The sequence below is a fragment of the Anabrus simplex genome, chromosome 7, assembly GCF_040414725.1.
Source record: "Anabrus simplex isolate iqAnaSimp1 chromosome 7, ASM4041472v1, whole genome shotgun sequence".
In the NCBI taxonomy this organism is placed as follows: domain Eukaryota; kingdom Metazoa; phylum Arthropoda; class Insecta; order Orthoptera; family Tettigoniidae; genus Anabrus; species Anabrus simplex.
Window position 1 is genome coordinate 337,539,641 of NC_090271.1, and position 15,184 is coordinate 337,554,824.

General features: G+C 37.9%; 1 protein-coding gene across 1 annotated transcript in view; it reads left to right on the forward strand.

Moving 5' to 3' along the window:
* The first annotated feature begins 1,796 nt into the window (after positions 1 to 1,796).
* Positions 1,797 to 15,184, forward strand: part of eys (eyes shut) — a 181,633-nt gene continuing 168,245 nt past the window's right edge. Inside the window, exons 1-2 of the mRNA XM_068228757.1 lie at positions 1,797 to 1,927; positions 14,787 to 14,935. Coding sequence (XP_068084858.1) covers positions 1,797 to 1,927; positions 14,787 to 14,935 — 280 coding nt within the window. The remainder of the gene's footprint in view (positions 1,928 to 14,786; positions 14,936 to 15,184) is intronic.

The following is a 15,184-nucleotide window of genomic DNA, read 5'->3' on the forward strand; positions in this document are numbered from 1 at the left end:
TTCAGTTTCCCTATAGAGCTCATCTGGTTTTATCAGCACCGCATCCAGGATATTTTTCCCTCTGGTTGGTTCCATCACTTTCTGAATCAGCTGTCCTTCCCATATTAACTTATTTGCCATTTGTTGGTCATGCTTCCTGTCGTTTGCATTTCCTTCCCAATTTACATCTGGCGAATTCAGATGTCCTGCTACAATCACACTTCTTTCCATGTCGTTTCCCACATAGCTGACTATCCTATCAAATAATTCCGAATCCACGTCAGTGCTACCCTTTCCCGATCTGTACACTCCAAATATATCAAGTTGCCTATTATCTTTAGAAATGAGCCTTACACCTAGAATTTCATGTGTCTCATCTTTAACTTTTTCGTAGAGAAAATTTCTGCATCCATTATATCATTTCTCAGCCATGATTCAACTTCTATTACAATACCTGGTAAATATATATCTATTAAATTACTTAATTTCATCAGGACATGTGAAGTTCTGCCTCCGACAATGAGCAAAGAAATTTGAAGGAATGTGGAAGTCATGACCGTATTATCCATGACCTACCCCATTAATTGGACTCCAGGATCGTCGCGCTGTGATTCACTGCCCTCTGTCAACAGTTTCTTGAGTGCGTCCCACTGTGCCATGGTGGTGTTATGCATGTATTTCTGCAGTATAGGTCTCCATGTATTTGATAACTTGAAGCCGTCTTCTCTGTTGATGTTATTTGGGTGCAGCTCTCTGTGGTTTCCCTTACCAGTCGAGCATAGAAGGGAAGACGGCTTCAAGTTATCAAATACATGGAGACCTGTACTGCAGAAATAAATGCATAACACCACCATGGCACAGCGGGACGCACTCAAGAAACTGTCGACAGAGGGCGGTGAATCAGTAACTTCCCTCCCAACCACCACAGCACAGCGCTATGATCCTTGAGTCCAATTAATGGGGTATGCCATGGATAGTACGGTCATGACTTCCACGTTCCTTCGAATTTCTTTGCTCACTATCGGAGGCAGCACTTCACATGCCCTGATGAAGGCCAGTGCAATTTGGCTGAAAGCTCAGCTTCATTAAATAAATATATATAGCGGCTTTAATCCAGTTATACATTTATTTCTTTATGTTAAGACAATGAGCCACAAAAACCTACGTTCATTACTTTGAAACTGACTGTTACATTTTCCTTCTTGTATATTTAGTAGTTTGTTTGTCTGCTTGTTTACTCTTACAGTGTATCTTTATGAAATAATTCAATTATATAAAACAAAACATATACATATGATTATATTTCTATGAAATGTTAATATTTTGTGATACTAACGTAACTTATGTGTGATATGTAGTACTTAGTTATTCGTGTAAGCAAAATTATTGTTAACTGATTAGATGTAACAAACTTATATTACTGGAGTGTATTAATTTACTTTATAAACACTTTGTAGCCATGATAATATTAGAATGTACTGCACCACAATGAGCTTTAGCTCAAGTGCCTCAGTAAAAAATAAATTTCGTTAATATTTCCCTTTACCAAAGAACTCATCAATACATCGCTCTCGACCTATGACAACATTTCAGGTCAATGTCACTTGGCAAAAATATATTATTTCATCAAAAAAGAAGTATATGATCGTGACTCTTGGTACACTTACTAAAAATAAAACCCTGGTGATACAACGCTGATGGGTCTTGATCCACCCGGCATGTTTATTTGTAACTGTGAAATAAATGTGAGAATATTAAAAATAAATTCTGAAGTGTCATATTTTTCAGAGGATTGTGCGAGGAAGTCAAGATGACCGATGTGGCCCTGTGCTAAACTGTTGCTGGTGGCCCTGTGTGCCACCTGGGTGTTCTTCAAGTGTGCCTTAGCTGGCTTTGCCTGTCTAAGCAATCCCTGTTTCTTTGGTATCTGCATGGATGACCTTAACAGGTAATTCATTCAATGATTTCAATAAATATGGGCAATAGCCATTTAATTTAGTTTTAAAATATAACTTTTATAACATACAGTAGCTGTGCAACTTAGCCGACTGTATTTCCATCCTCTAACTTCAGTTCTTCCTCAATTTTATCACATTTGCTGTATGTTGCCTCTCGCCATACATATATCTTATTCTGAAGCAGTTTTTCCTAGCCTCTAGATCAGTTAGCGTTGCAAGTACCTGGTTCATTCTGGTGTTTAAGCAGTTTTGTGGATTTGAGTTCTTGTTGGTTTTAGAACAAGTAATGATGTGCCAGCACTGCGATATTCATGTTTATAGTTTTGATAATTCTTGGAAGATCATTAATATACATAGTAATAATCATCATCATGATCTGAAGGTTACACCTTGTCAATACAACAATTCCTGTCTGTCATAAGCTATCTTCTTATTCTTCTTCTTTGTAAAGCAGTCAGGCAGGATTTCAGAGGCATGCTTTCCCTTCTTCCCCTAGCACCTTGTCCTCTGTGATATTCTAATCATGGTGTGGTCACATGATATAATCATGATGATGTCATCATCATCATCATCATCTGCAGTTTCCAGCTGTTGGCCAGCGGGATTCTGGTGAAGTCACGACAGGCCTAGCAAGTTGGTGATGGATATCAACTCGGTTTCAAAGATGAGGTATTATACTACTACTACTACTACGGACTCATAACAAAAGGCAACAAAATTAGATACTAAAAGATAGAAAATGCATATTGACTAATCCAAAATATCTACAACAAGAAATGTGTCTCCAAGCACACAAAACTCAGACATTACAATACAGTCATTGAACCAGAATATCTTCATGGATCAGAAACACTAATTTTGAATAGCAAAGCAGACATAGAAAATGCTGAGAAAAAGGAACGCGAAAACTTACAGAAAATTCTAGGCCCAAAATTTGCAGACGAGCAACACCAAACTCAGAGGCAAACAAGAAATGAAACATTTCACAAATAAAATTTTGTCAGTTTATGTCCTGCTTCTAGGTGGATTCAAGACCTCAAGCTGGTCCACTTTCCTTGACATAACATATTCATATAAATTGAATTTTTCATCAGTCAGTTATGCAAATTTTTCCTCACTTCAGGATATTTCATGAAGTGTTTCATGGGTTTATTTTTATACTTTATCTCCAGTCTCAAAACACAGGTTGGTTTAATTCTGTTTTATATCCTCAGTATCCCTTCAGCTTCCTGTATCATTTGATTCGTTCTGATGCATTAAAGAGTCATATCATTCATAACATACACCGTCAATGGATCACGTAAGTGGACAGCCGCAATCTGTCAGCGCCGAGAGTGAGCCCCGAAGGACGAAGATAGCGAGTGAGTCAAAAAGGGATGGAGAGGGATGAGGTGTATGGAAGAAATACAATACAATACAATGCAATACAATCAATACTGATCTGCATTTAGGACAGTCGCCCAGGTGGCAGATTCCCTATCTGTTGCTTTCCTAGCCTTTTCCTAAATGATTTCAAAGAAATTGGAAATTTATTGAACATCTCCCTTGGTAAGTTATTCCAGTCCCTAACTCCCCTTCCTATAAATGAATATTTGCCCCAGTTTGTCCTCTTGAATTCCAACTTTATCTTCATATTGTGATCTTTCCTACTTTTATAAACGCCATTCAAACTTATTCGTCTACTAATGTTATTCCACGCCAACTCTCCGCTGACAGCTCGGAACATACCACTTAGTCGAGCAGCTCTTCTTCTTTCTCTCAATTCTTCCCAACCCAAACATTGCAACATTTTTGTAATGCTACTCTTTTGTCGAAAATCACTCAGAACAAATCGAGCTGCTTTTCTTTGGATTTTTTCCAGTTCTTGAATCAGGTAATCCTGGTGAGAGTCCCATACACTGGAACCATACTCTAGTTGGGGTCTTACCAGAGACTTACATGCCCTCTCCTTTACATCCTTACAACAACCCCTAAACACCCTCATAACCATGTGCAGAGATCTGTACCCTTTATTTACAATCCCATTTATGTGATTACCCCAATGAAGATCTTTCCTTATATTAACACCTAGATACTTACAATGATCCCCAAAAGGAACTTTCACCCCATCAACGCAGTAATTAAAACTGAGAGGACTTTTCCTATTTGTGAAACTCGCAACCTGACTTTTAACCCCGTTTATCAACATACCATTGCCTGCTGTCCATCTCACAACATTTTCGAGGTCACGTTGCAGTTGCTCACAATCTTGTAACATTTTTATGAGACATAGGAACAATTCATGAATTACAAAAACCTTTGGATCTGTGTGATGATGATGCTTGTTGTTTTGAGGGGCCTAACATCGAAGGTCATCGGCCCAGTCTTTGGATCTGTATTGACTTAATTATATGCTGTATAATTGGAGTTCTTAAACAAAGAATTTACTTATTTAAGGTGTTCAATACAATCAGATATCCATCACTTAAAATAAATAGTCTGTACAATAAAGGACATGTTCTGACCTTGTGAAGGTCATCTTCAGCTTATAATGTAGGGAATAAGACATTACATAAACATACTGTAGATAGAGAGAAGGGAATAAGAAAGGACCACAATGGCAGGTCAGTGAGGAAAGAGGGAGCAACATACAGTAAATAGGAGATGAAAACACAAAATGACAAGGACAATGTGACTGCCATCAACAAATAGACTGGATCTCATCTCATCAGTCACATCCGTCTCTTCTCAGCATCAACACTCCTCAAGGGGCCATCTTGACAGATCTTCAGTCTTGATGCAGGAAATGTAGGATAAGTACAGAAAAAGGGAATTAAAAATAAAAATGGAACAAAATGTGACCATCAATCATCCAGTCAAATTATCACCAAGCTAAACACAATAAGACTGTAAAACAATGCGTGATGTTTAACCTGAACATTCTCTTGTCATTATTTTGTCTATATGTATGTAACGTTAAGAATATGAATGTCTTATTCCCTCCATTGTAAGCTGAAGATGACCTTCACAAGGTCAAAATATGTCCTTTAAACATTATGTTTGCAAAAATTATTTAGTTTAAGTGGTGCATATCTGATTGTATTGAATAAGTGGACCTAAATAAGTAAATACTTTTCAAGAATTACAATTGTACATTACAAAAACCAGCCTTAGAAAGTAATAACTGTCTTTACTTTCTGCATTTAGGATGACACCTGACATTTCTTTGTTTCCACCAACTTAGTGATGTCACAGAAAATTGCTTGAGCAGAATGAATGTGTAACTCTATTATCAATGCAACATGGACCTAATATAATCACATTTTATTCTTATTGAGATTCATGACTGCGAATGTGTTTGCAAAGGTAGTATGTAGAGCTAGACATAGTAACTAATTTGCATACCAATATATGGATATCTGGAAACTCTTTATGTTCCAAGTTCTTACAAAATGCAAGGGGGCTGCCTGGAATATTGCAATACCTATCCCTAAAATATTATTCAAGTTTTATCATTTCTTCTTAAAATTTGACTGGAGCCTGCTCAAAATTTACAGAAAAGGGTGTCATGAAAATTCAGGCAACATTTCTTTACTATTTCTAAACCATTGTTGAATTATTTAAAGGCTTCGCTGTTACTGTCAGATTGATAGACAGTTTTTTAAAGAATTGTAAAATAATTGTGTTATTTTTATGACTGCTCAATTTTTATGAGTTTTTCCAAGATTTTTAATGCACGTCACCATAGTAACATGCATACGTGTACAATATTTACCAGCTGAAGAAGGTCTACATTATAAACTGAAATATGTACCATTTTTTGTATTTAAATTTTGATTATAATTGAAATTATGTTGTATTGAATAGGTGGAACAAGATACTATTTCCCAATAAAGGAATTTTGTTGTTGTTGTGAATTCTAATAAGTCAATATGGAACAAAAATATGAAATCCATACATTGTAATTTGTAACTGTCGCTGTTGCAGTCAGATAAGTCACATGGTTTTAAAGACAGGAATTCTTCAAAATCTTTCACCTGTAATTGTATTTTTTGAACAGTGGAAATTCTATCTTAAAAGTACAAATTCTGTCGTACACAGGACCTATCAACATATTGTTACCTTGCAAAGCAACATTTAAATCACTCAAATTGCTTGTAATGTAAGCAAGTTCAGCAACCCAAAATCACCACCGTTGCAGCTAGAGAGACTACTGAAAGTGAGCGCTGGGCAGCGTCAGGGTTCTCTAGCCCTCAAACACTGATGTAAGTCCAAAACTGCACAGAATGTGGATTAGCTGCATAATGACACTACAGCTAACAAAGTGGTCAAAACGGCAACAATATCAGCTGGGAGTTTATGATTGTGTAATAGTATTTTAATTTGCTTGCTTGCTTGATGATGATGCTTGTTGTTTAAAGGAGCCTAACATCTATGTCATCGGCCGAGTATTTTAATTTAACATTTCATATGTGTAAGATTAATTCCAACAATGATATCTCGTCCTGCCCTGTATGGGAGGAGAGTAATTCAATTTTACAGTGAAACTTTGAAACAGCAGTAGGCTACCATTAACAGCACCAGTCTGCACAATTCATTACGTATTAGAAATGTTAATTTGAGTGGCCATTAATTCCGTCTTGTATGATGTGTACTCCATTTATGACTTATGAACTATTTGCAAGCAGCATTCATGTGTGAATAATTTTGTCTGATCAGGCATCCAGCTACAGTGATGGAGTAGGCCAGGGATGGCTTGCCACCACACAACATACTAATATATTTTAATGTTTTTACATGTAATAAATGCTAGCAACATATAGCATACTTTAAGCTTTAATAAAAAAGTATGTTACAATTAATTCTATGGCCATATTTTTTACAAGTTCTATTCGGTTAAAGCAAAAAGTATATCTTATTTTTAAAAATACCTGCTTTTAAAAATGTAATTTTCAGTGATGTTTGCAAAATAAAGTTATGAAACATTCAATCGAACAGATTTATATGTTATGCAATCTAAATGAAGTCAAATGAGGGGGTTTCATGATGATTTTAAGGAAAATAATTCATGGCACACTAGGCAGTACACACTAGCCGGAAAAGGTTTGCCATCCCTGTACAGCGAGTATTAGGTGGTGGATGAGGTTCTTTAGCCCCCTCAGTGGAGGAAATGCCACTGAATTCCATCAGCTGTAGTGTCTGGCCTCTAGGGGACCGGCTACAAAACGTACTAGGGCGTACCCTGCTTTAATCAACGCACATCATCTTCGTCCAAATGGTGTGACAGGTTGACGCAAGTGTGATAACAGGTAAAACTTGAAAACAGTATTCTCTCACCCATGGGTAACGAATACAAGTATCAATCTTGAATTATTATTATTATTATTATTATTATTATTATTATTATTATTATTATTATTATTATTATTATTATTATTATTATTATTATTATTTTACAATTATAGTTAATATTATTAATTGTATGTATAACTGTGAAGTGTTACATCCATTTAGTATTACTATTATTTACGTACGGTAGTCGAATGATCACATTATGTGTGAGGTTATGTCATGGAACATATGTTGTACATAGACATTGATATCGGTTCCGTTAATATAAATACCTGTAAATAACATTATGTAATTTATTCTTACCTGTATATATAAATTTTAATCCATAATTGTGAAACACACTGTAACTTCCATTATGGTATAGGCATGAGAACAATGGAGAATATTCTGTACATTGTATTCTGTGTATTCATGCACTCTTATAATTTTCATGAAGATATTTTGTGTAACGTAGCTTCTAGAAGTCTGGCCAGACACATATAGGGTTCTTGTTTAGTAGCATATGGCTGACATGCCGAATTAGGTGGTCTCCATGTCGAATTGATCGATAGTCAACTGTTTTTCAACTGTTTTTCAACTGTTTTTCAAAGTGTAACCACAGTGGTATTCGGTGTCGGATGTCAACTGCTTAAAGATGGCGGCTTTATTGATATTCTACAAGTGAAGTGTTTTTGTTTTGTGATACAGTGATTAAGGTTATGTGTGTATTAATTTGTATATATATGTGAATAAAATTCATTGTACCAACTGACAGCATCTTGTGTGTGGATACGTTAAGGTGCATGTGGGCTACCTGCTCAAGGATAGAGTGGGCTAATGAAGCGAGTCCAATAAATTCAACACCAGTACTCTCAGGAGCAGCAGCCACGCATTGACATTGGCTGTGTCCAAGAAACAAAATGGGCACGTGCCAAAGTAAAGTAAACTGGGAAGGATATAACCGGAATGGAGTTGTCGTTATCGTAAACTTCAAGTATCAAAATAACATTATTAAAGTCACCTGCATATCTGAACACCTTATGTCCGTCAACCACCCTGAGAATAATCGCCTGTTATGCTTCACAATAGGCTGCACTGACGATGAAAAGGATGAGTTCTTGGACAGCTGCATTCTCTAGATGAAGAAGAGATCATATTTGTTGACTGGAGACTGACTATTGCCTGGTACGGAGGTGTGATCCTAAATCGGTAACCGACACCAAGGTTATCCCATTTAATAATATTGTCGCCAATGCCCTCCACTTCTCCTTAACTTCAAGACTGATCCAGGTTCTGGAAGCTGAACTCGCTTGGAAGTATTCACAGGTGATTTAAGCTGCACAGAACGTCACCAAGACCTGGAATAGTGCAACAGCTATACTCGGACAACATTTCATTCATCATCATTCACAAGAACGCCAGGCTCAAGTGAAGACCATGAACACTACTGTCAGTTAAAATCAACGGGAAAACCAGGAAGAGGCAAAAATGAAACAAGCACAGTATAAGACACTGTATGACAGACTGGACAGTTCAGGGGGCACTACATACACTATATATCAACAGGCAAAAAATAATCACTTATCAACTTAAGATATTGACTTCATCATGCGCATCAAGGAAACCAGCAACGACTGCACAGTCCAGCAGATGTTCTTAACCATTTAATGAGACATCTGCAATGAGGAATTCCCTCGTACAGCAGAACCAGTGTATGGCCCAGCGTCCCTACCGTTGAAATGATTGTTGCCATCAAGACTAGATGACATCCCAGCTGATGTGTGAACCAGAAGGTGCACAATTTCTAACAGAGCTCTTCAACAAGCTCCTTGAGAAAAATGTACTTCTAGCTAGTTGTCTATATAATATTACTTTGGAAAAGTAAAGGCAATATCTGTGATTGTTCCATTTTTGATCAATCCTCCTGCTCTGTTACACAAAGAAGGTTTTGAGGGTGTACTGGATGCAGATCTCCAGGACATTGTTCAGATTCCATCAAACCACTGTGGCTGTGTAAAGGGAAAAGGTACAACCAATGCTATACTTGCTACACATCTCCTAACGGAATGTCACCATGAGAAGACGAAGACAATCCTCGTGGTGTCCCTAGATATAGACAAAGCATTTGACTGAGTACTGCATAATCTCATCTGGCACATGCTCAGGTTATGTGGTGTAACCAAATTTACATTATTTGGGTCCAGCTCCTGTACAGAAACATCACTAGCTCTGTCTGATGCACTGCAGGTATAACAGAACTATTTGGTATCAACACTGGTGTCAATGAAGGCTCAGCCTTGTCTCCATTACTGTTTATTCTTTCCCTCGACACCATTGCTGAAGAGCTGCAGGCACCACGTTCTTGGATACTGAGTTTTGCTGAAGATATCATAGTTGCTAGTGAGTCTCACCAAGGTGCAATGCTGAGAAAAACAATTGAATGACTATGGGCTGCGATTTAATGTAGAGAGATCAGAGTGCCGTACTTGGACTGCGGTGAAGGGTCAATTAGCACAGAACTCAACAGAACAAGTTAAATATCTGGAATCGCTTGTCTCTTCAGTTGTAGTACACTGTCTGACACACGACTCAGAGCGACCGTAGCTTGTAATGGGAATTTTCGTTGATCGAAAGATACCATTCTATGTAAAATCCAAGATCTATAAAACGATGGTTCTTCCAGTGGCGTAGTGCATGATGGAGTGCTGGCCAGGCTCAAGGAAACATGAACATCTTACTCAGCAGTTTGGATCATATCCCTACTCAGGACATTTGGGGTAGTGCTGATCGCCGATAAAATGCTTGGACCGCATGGACAGCTACGCGAATAATTTATTGTTGAACAGTATCCTCCTTATGCCATACCTTATGGTTAATGTGAATTTTAAAAAACTTTAATTTCACATTCATCACAACTATGCATGTTTTGATCCTAATTGGATCATCTTCAGTAGACTGCTAAAATTGACATTACATATTGTAGTTAAAAACATTTAAAACTGAAGTAAGAATGTTGTTGTGAATGTTAAGATGTTCTCATTGGACTACAGACACTACAGTTGATCGGGGTTTCAGTTGCATTTCCTCCAATGAGGGAGCATTTCCCTCCACCCTTAGCCGTTGGTCCTTATAGTGGGTCAGGCTATTAACCGCCGCACACCACTCAGCGTGGATACAGAGACTGCGTAGAGGACAGCCTGGAATGAGATGGAGGAACTCTGTTGTGGACTGTATTGCAAATACAGGAGTCCATAGCAATAAAGTACGAGAAGAGGAATGGTGGAGGGCTTTGGTATACTACTCTAACCAGAGAGAATCTGGGAAAGGGAATCGATGAAGAAGACAAGATTATGTTATTTGGTTTGCTGCCAATAAGTATTATCATAATTGCATAAGTGTCGGTGGTATGATTGCCTTCTTTGTCCAGTTGAACGATATGTTTTGTGCACAGTAACCCGGTTTATCACCACATTATTTTTTTTGCTAGTAGCGTTACGTCGCACGACACAGATAGGTCTTATGGCGATGATGGGACAGGAAAGGCCTAGGAATGGGAAGGAAGCGGCCGTGGCCTTAAGGTACAGCCCCAGCATTTGCCTGGTGTGAAAATGGGAAACCACGGAAAACCATCTTCAGGGCTGTCGACAGTGGGGTTCGAACCCATTATCTCCCGAATAGTGGACACTGGCCGCAATTAAGCGACTGCAGCTATCGACCTCGGTATCACCACATTAACCATAAAGTATTGAATAAGGAGGATACTGTTCAACAATAAATAATTGTTATAGTGATTTAAAGAATATTAGTTAAAATGCTTGAAGTTGTGAAGACGGCACTTGATCTGAGCTTTCCGGGACGCCAACTACAAGGAAGACACGAGAAGCGATGGCTTGACACACTGCAAGAAGACAGGAAAACCATAAATGACCCACTCACTCGTGCGAAGTGGAGATCTAAATGCAAGAAGTAAAGAATATGATGATGGTACATGATATGATCATATTCATCTTGTGGAATTCAAAGTAAGAGGTAGGTTATGAAGCATGCTGGGTTTGTGATTTTGAGGGGCTTTGGTTATGCATTCATTGCTTGCACAAGCTGGTGTACAACTAGTTGTGAGGAATAACTTTGAGTAGTGGTAGAAGCCCTAGTAATATTTTCATAGAATGCATGTACTTCAGTAAATGGTTAAATCAGTTTTTCTTGGGTGAAAGTATTGAAAGGAGAGCTCCTCTGATGAAGTACAAATGATACCTGTCATTATGGAGGTATTGTTGACATTTGCTGTGTATGATGTTAACACTAGTATCAACTCTGCTCTCATAGAACTGAAGGCTGATATCCAGGATATAAAAACAAGCAGATTTTCTCTATAATTTGAAATGAAAATGAAAGGAAAATAAAGTTAACGAACTTAATACAGGGAGTCCCTAAAGTTTGGTCATACTTTTATTAATTTATTACACAAAAACTACAAATATTAGCTTTTATATTAAAGAGGAACTCAGATTGTTTTGTTTTCACAATGACTCAATATGGGTAGCACATATAACTCAGCATATGTCTATACACCAATCTAACTCTTGCTCCGCCCGGGTGGAACTTGAAGTTGTCGGAACAACCTTTGCTCTATGAACTGAATGCCTCTCTCGCACGGCTTACAGTCTCTCACTCACTGCAGAATGGCCACATCTTTTCTTAGGACACAAGCAACCAATACTCACAAATTTGGCATGTCAGGAGTAAATAGGCTTCTAGCTTGATGCTTCTTTACTGTACTTACGGCCAGTTTCATCAACACCTGTTAAATACATACTAACAAGTATTATTCGTGCACCTTTTAGTGATAGATGGACACCCTAGTGCTGAATCGGTAGACCTCGGCAATCTTCAAGGTTCGTATTGACAACCTTTGACACACAAACTATGAATCGCCATGAGACATCTGGCGTACACTTTACGTTGTAGTACTGTTGTTGTTTACACAGCAAAGCCAAACTATAGAACTCATGCTAGCAACAAGATTCGCATCAAGAAATGTTTGTATAATATTATATAATGTGTGTGTGATACAGTTGTTGGCTCAAGATAATAAAGGTTTAGAAAATTCATATCGATCAATCATATTATTGATTCAATTCGGATTTCATTTCCATTAACTTGGCAGTATTACTGGAACCGGGAGAGTCCCTCCTTACTCCTCACCCCCGGACAAAAATCTATCACTAAAAGGTGCATGAGTAGTAGCTAGTTAATACTCAGTTAAAAATTTAATAATGTGTTAGGTTTCTTGCGTTTCTTCAAACTTTTCCTGTTAAATGTTAACTAATCGACAGTTAACTTCCCTAACATTGTGAACTGGTGTGAATCAAGGAGGCAGTGGTACAAAACATGCTGTTTACAGCACGCTGCATTGCACTTTTGTTTGAGTACAGCTGTTAAATATGGCGCGTGAAGTAAAACAGAGTCGTAGTTCTAATTTGTCCTCCTTCAAAAAGGAATTGCTAATTGAATTGGTTCGTAAATATAAAGAAATAATAGATTGCAACACAGCTGTCACCACAATAATGGTCAAGGCTCTCTGGCATTTGATCCGTATCCCAAGTAAGAACAGGAAATCATCTTTTCCAGACACCTATCATCCTTTCCACGCAGTTCCGTGTCCTGATAGGCACTAGATTGTAGCGGTTTTGAGGTCTTCCTTCAGGATGTATGTATGGGGTTAAAAGATACTTTCTTAGTGAGTATCCACTATCACCTACCAAAATCCCTTCGTTAATTGTGCCCACTTCAAACTGAGCTCTGATATGGGAGTTAATAAATATTGTACTGTCGAGTACAGAACGAGGCCACGTAGCAACTGTATCGCTGATTCGGAGATTAGGATCACTAATCACCTAACATAACAGAGAAGTATCCCTTCTGATTATGATATATTTTGGCCCTATTGCCTCCATGTGATTGGATTCTTACATGTGTGCAATCTATTGCACCTAGAACACCAGGAAAATGGCTTATTATATAGAAGTCTTGGATAATTTGCTGACGTTCTTCTACTGAAGGAAATGTTACATACCTCTTTCTCATGGATGCTATTGCTGCAGAAACTCGACAAAGAACTCTAGTAACAGTGGCTTTAGAAATTCCAGCATTATTTCCAACCATTACATGAAAAGCACCAGTAGCAAAAAATCTTAATGTTAGCAGTACCTGCAACATTGGAGAAAGGTAAGTTTCTCTTCGTAGGATATTCCAACCTCACTCGAATTTCCTCAACAACCTTAGCAATGACTATTTTCAATAACCTGTATCTTTGAAGAAATTCTGCAACCTTCAAATTTTCAAAGTCATTACATCACAAAACTCTTGTTCGATCAGGATTATTGTATAAAAGATGTAAGTAGAGCAATTCCGCACTAAAGGGCGATTCACAGCAGCCCTCTTGGAACAGGTTGCTAAATGCTAATGTTAGCCATGGGAAATGGTTGATGTTAACTTTAACACGAAGTTTAACATATGTTAACGTTAACAGTTGTTGATGAAATGCACATTTTGTTAAATTGTATGTTAAATTGATTTAACAGCTTGTTATGTACTAACATGTGTTGATGAAACCGGCCCTTAGTCCTGAACTACCATTGTACATCTGTAGCACTCTTATTTTTGAAAAATTCCAACACACAGAAAGCACGGTCCTTGCCGGAAGTCGCCATCTTTACAAAATGCCAACTGCAGTGAATGGGGGAACTATGAGCACTGGCTGTAACATTCAAACAAAACCATTTGAGTTCCTCTTTAATATGATATATGTACAAAAGCTGTATCATTTGTAGTTTTAGTGTAATAAATTAATAAACGTGTTACTGGACTTTAGGGACACCCTTATGTTGTGTATCATTTGCACTTTGTTTTAAAAATACCTTCTCAAACTTCCTGTTATCCACCATGTCAATGTACTGTTAGTTAAACAAGCAATCACAACTAGTACACCTGTTGTTGCTTCAGAACTCAATAGCCAGGAAATCTAAATAAGTACTCAGTAAGATTTCAATTATTGACAGGCAAGGAGAAGAATATTACTGTAGCCTTACACTTGCATAATTTTTATTGCATCCCAGTGAGAAATGCAAAACTGAGAGTTCATCACTTTCATTTTTGTAATCATCATCATCATTCCGTGTCTGGTCAGCATTTCCAAAATGTAGCAACTCCAATGGCCTTGTTGTTCGCCTCGATCAGGTCCTGTAATGAGTGACTTTTGATGATTTTAGAAAGGGAGGAGAATCATTTTAAGATCATCTATAAACTATATAATATCTTCACTTGGCTCTGTTTCTTTACTAATGCCATTTTCTCTTTATGTAGCACTGAAGTGAAATCAAGAAAGGAACTAATTAATGGACATTCATTTCAAAAGTCAGGATGATTTGCTATTCTTCGACTCTCTAATTGATAGAGTTTCCTGTCTTTATGTTTGTTTGATAATTCTACAGTGGTATTGAACTGAATTTGATAAAGCTCTTGACCATTTCTCAACAGCTCGTACACATGTTACTGCATCGATGGCTACACAGGAATCCAGTGCCAGACTAACTGGGATGAGTGCTGGTCATCTCCGTGCAAGAATGGTGGCACCTGTGTGGATGGTGTGGCTTCTTTCAACTGCACCTGCCCTGAGGGATTCATGGGTGACATATCGAATGCTAATATAAGATTTTGCTTTTAGAGCAGGTGGAAGGAATGTGAGTTCAAATCTTCTTCAGGTACAGTAAGGAGCAGCCTGCTGTGCACTTTCCCATCCCACTCTTCCTGCATACTAGTTCAGTGTAAAACATTTGCCATGCTAAGCGGCACTGGACTGTGTCCGGGGGCCTCCAGCCATGCATGTCAGTGTTATCAGACAGGCACGCGTTCGACATGGTCCCTGCACCGCTCAT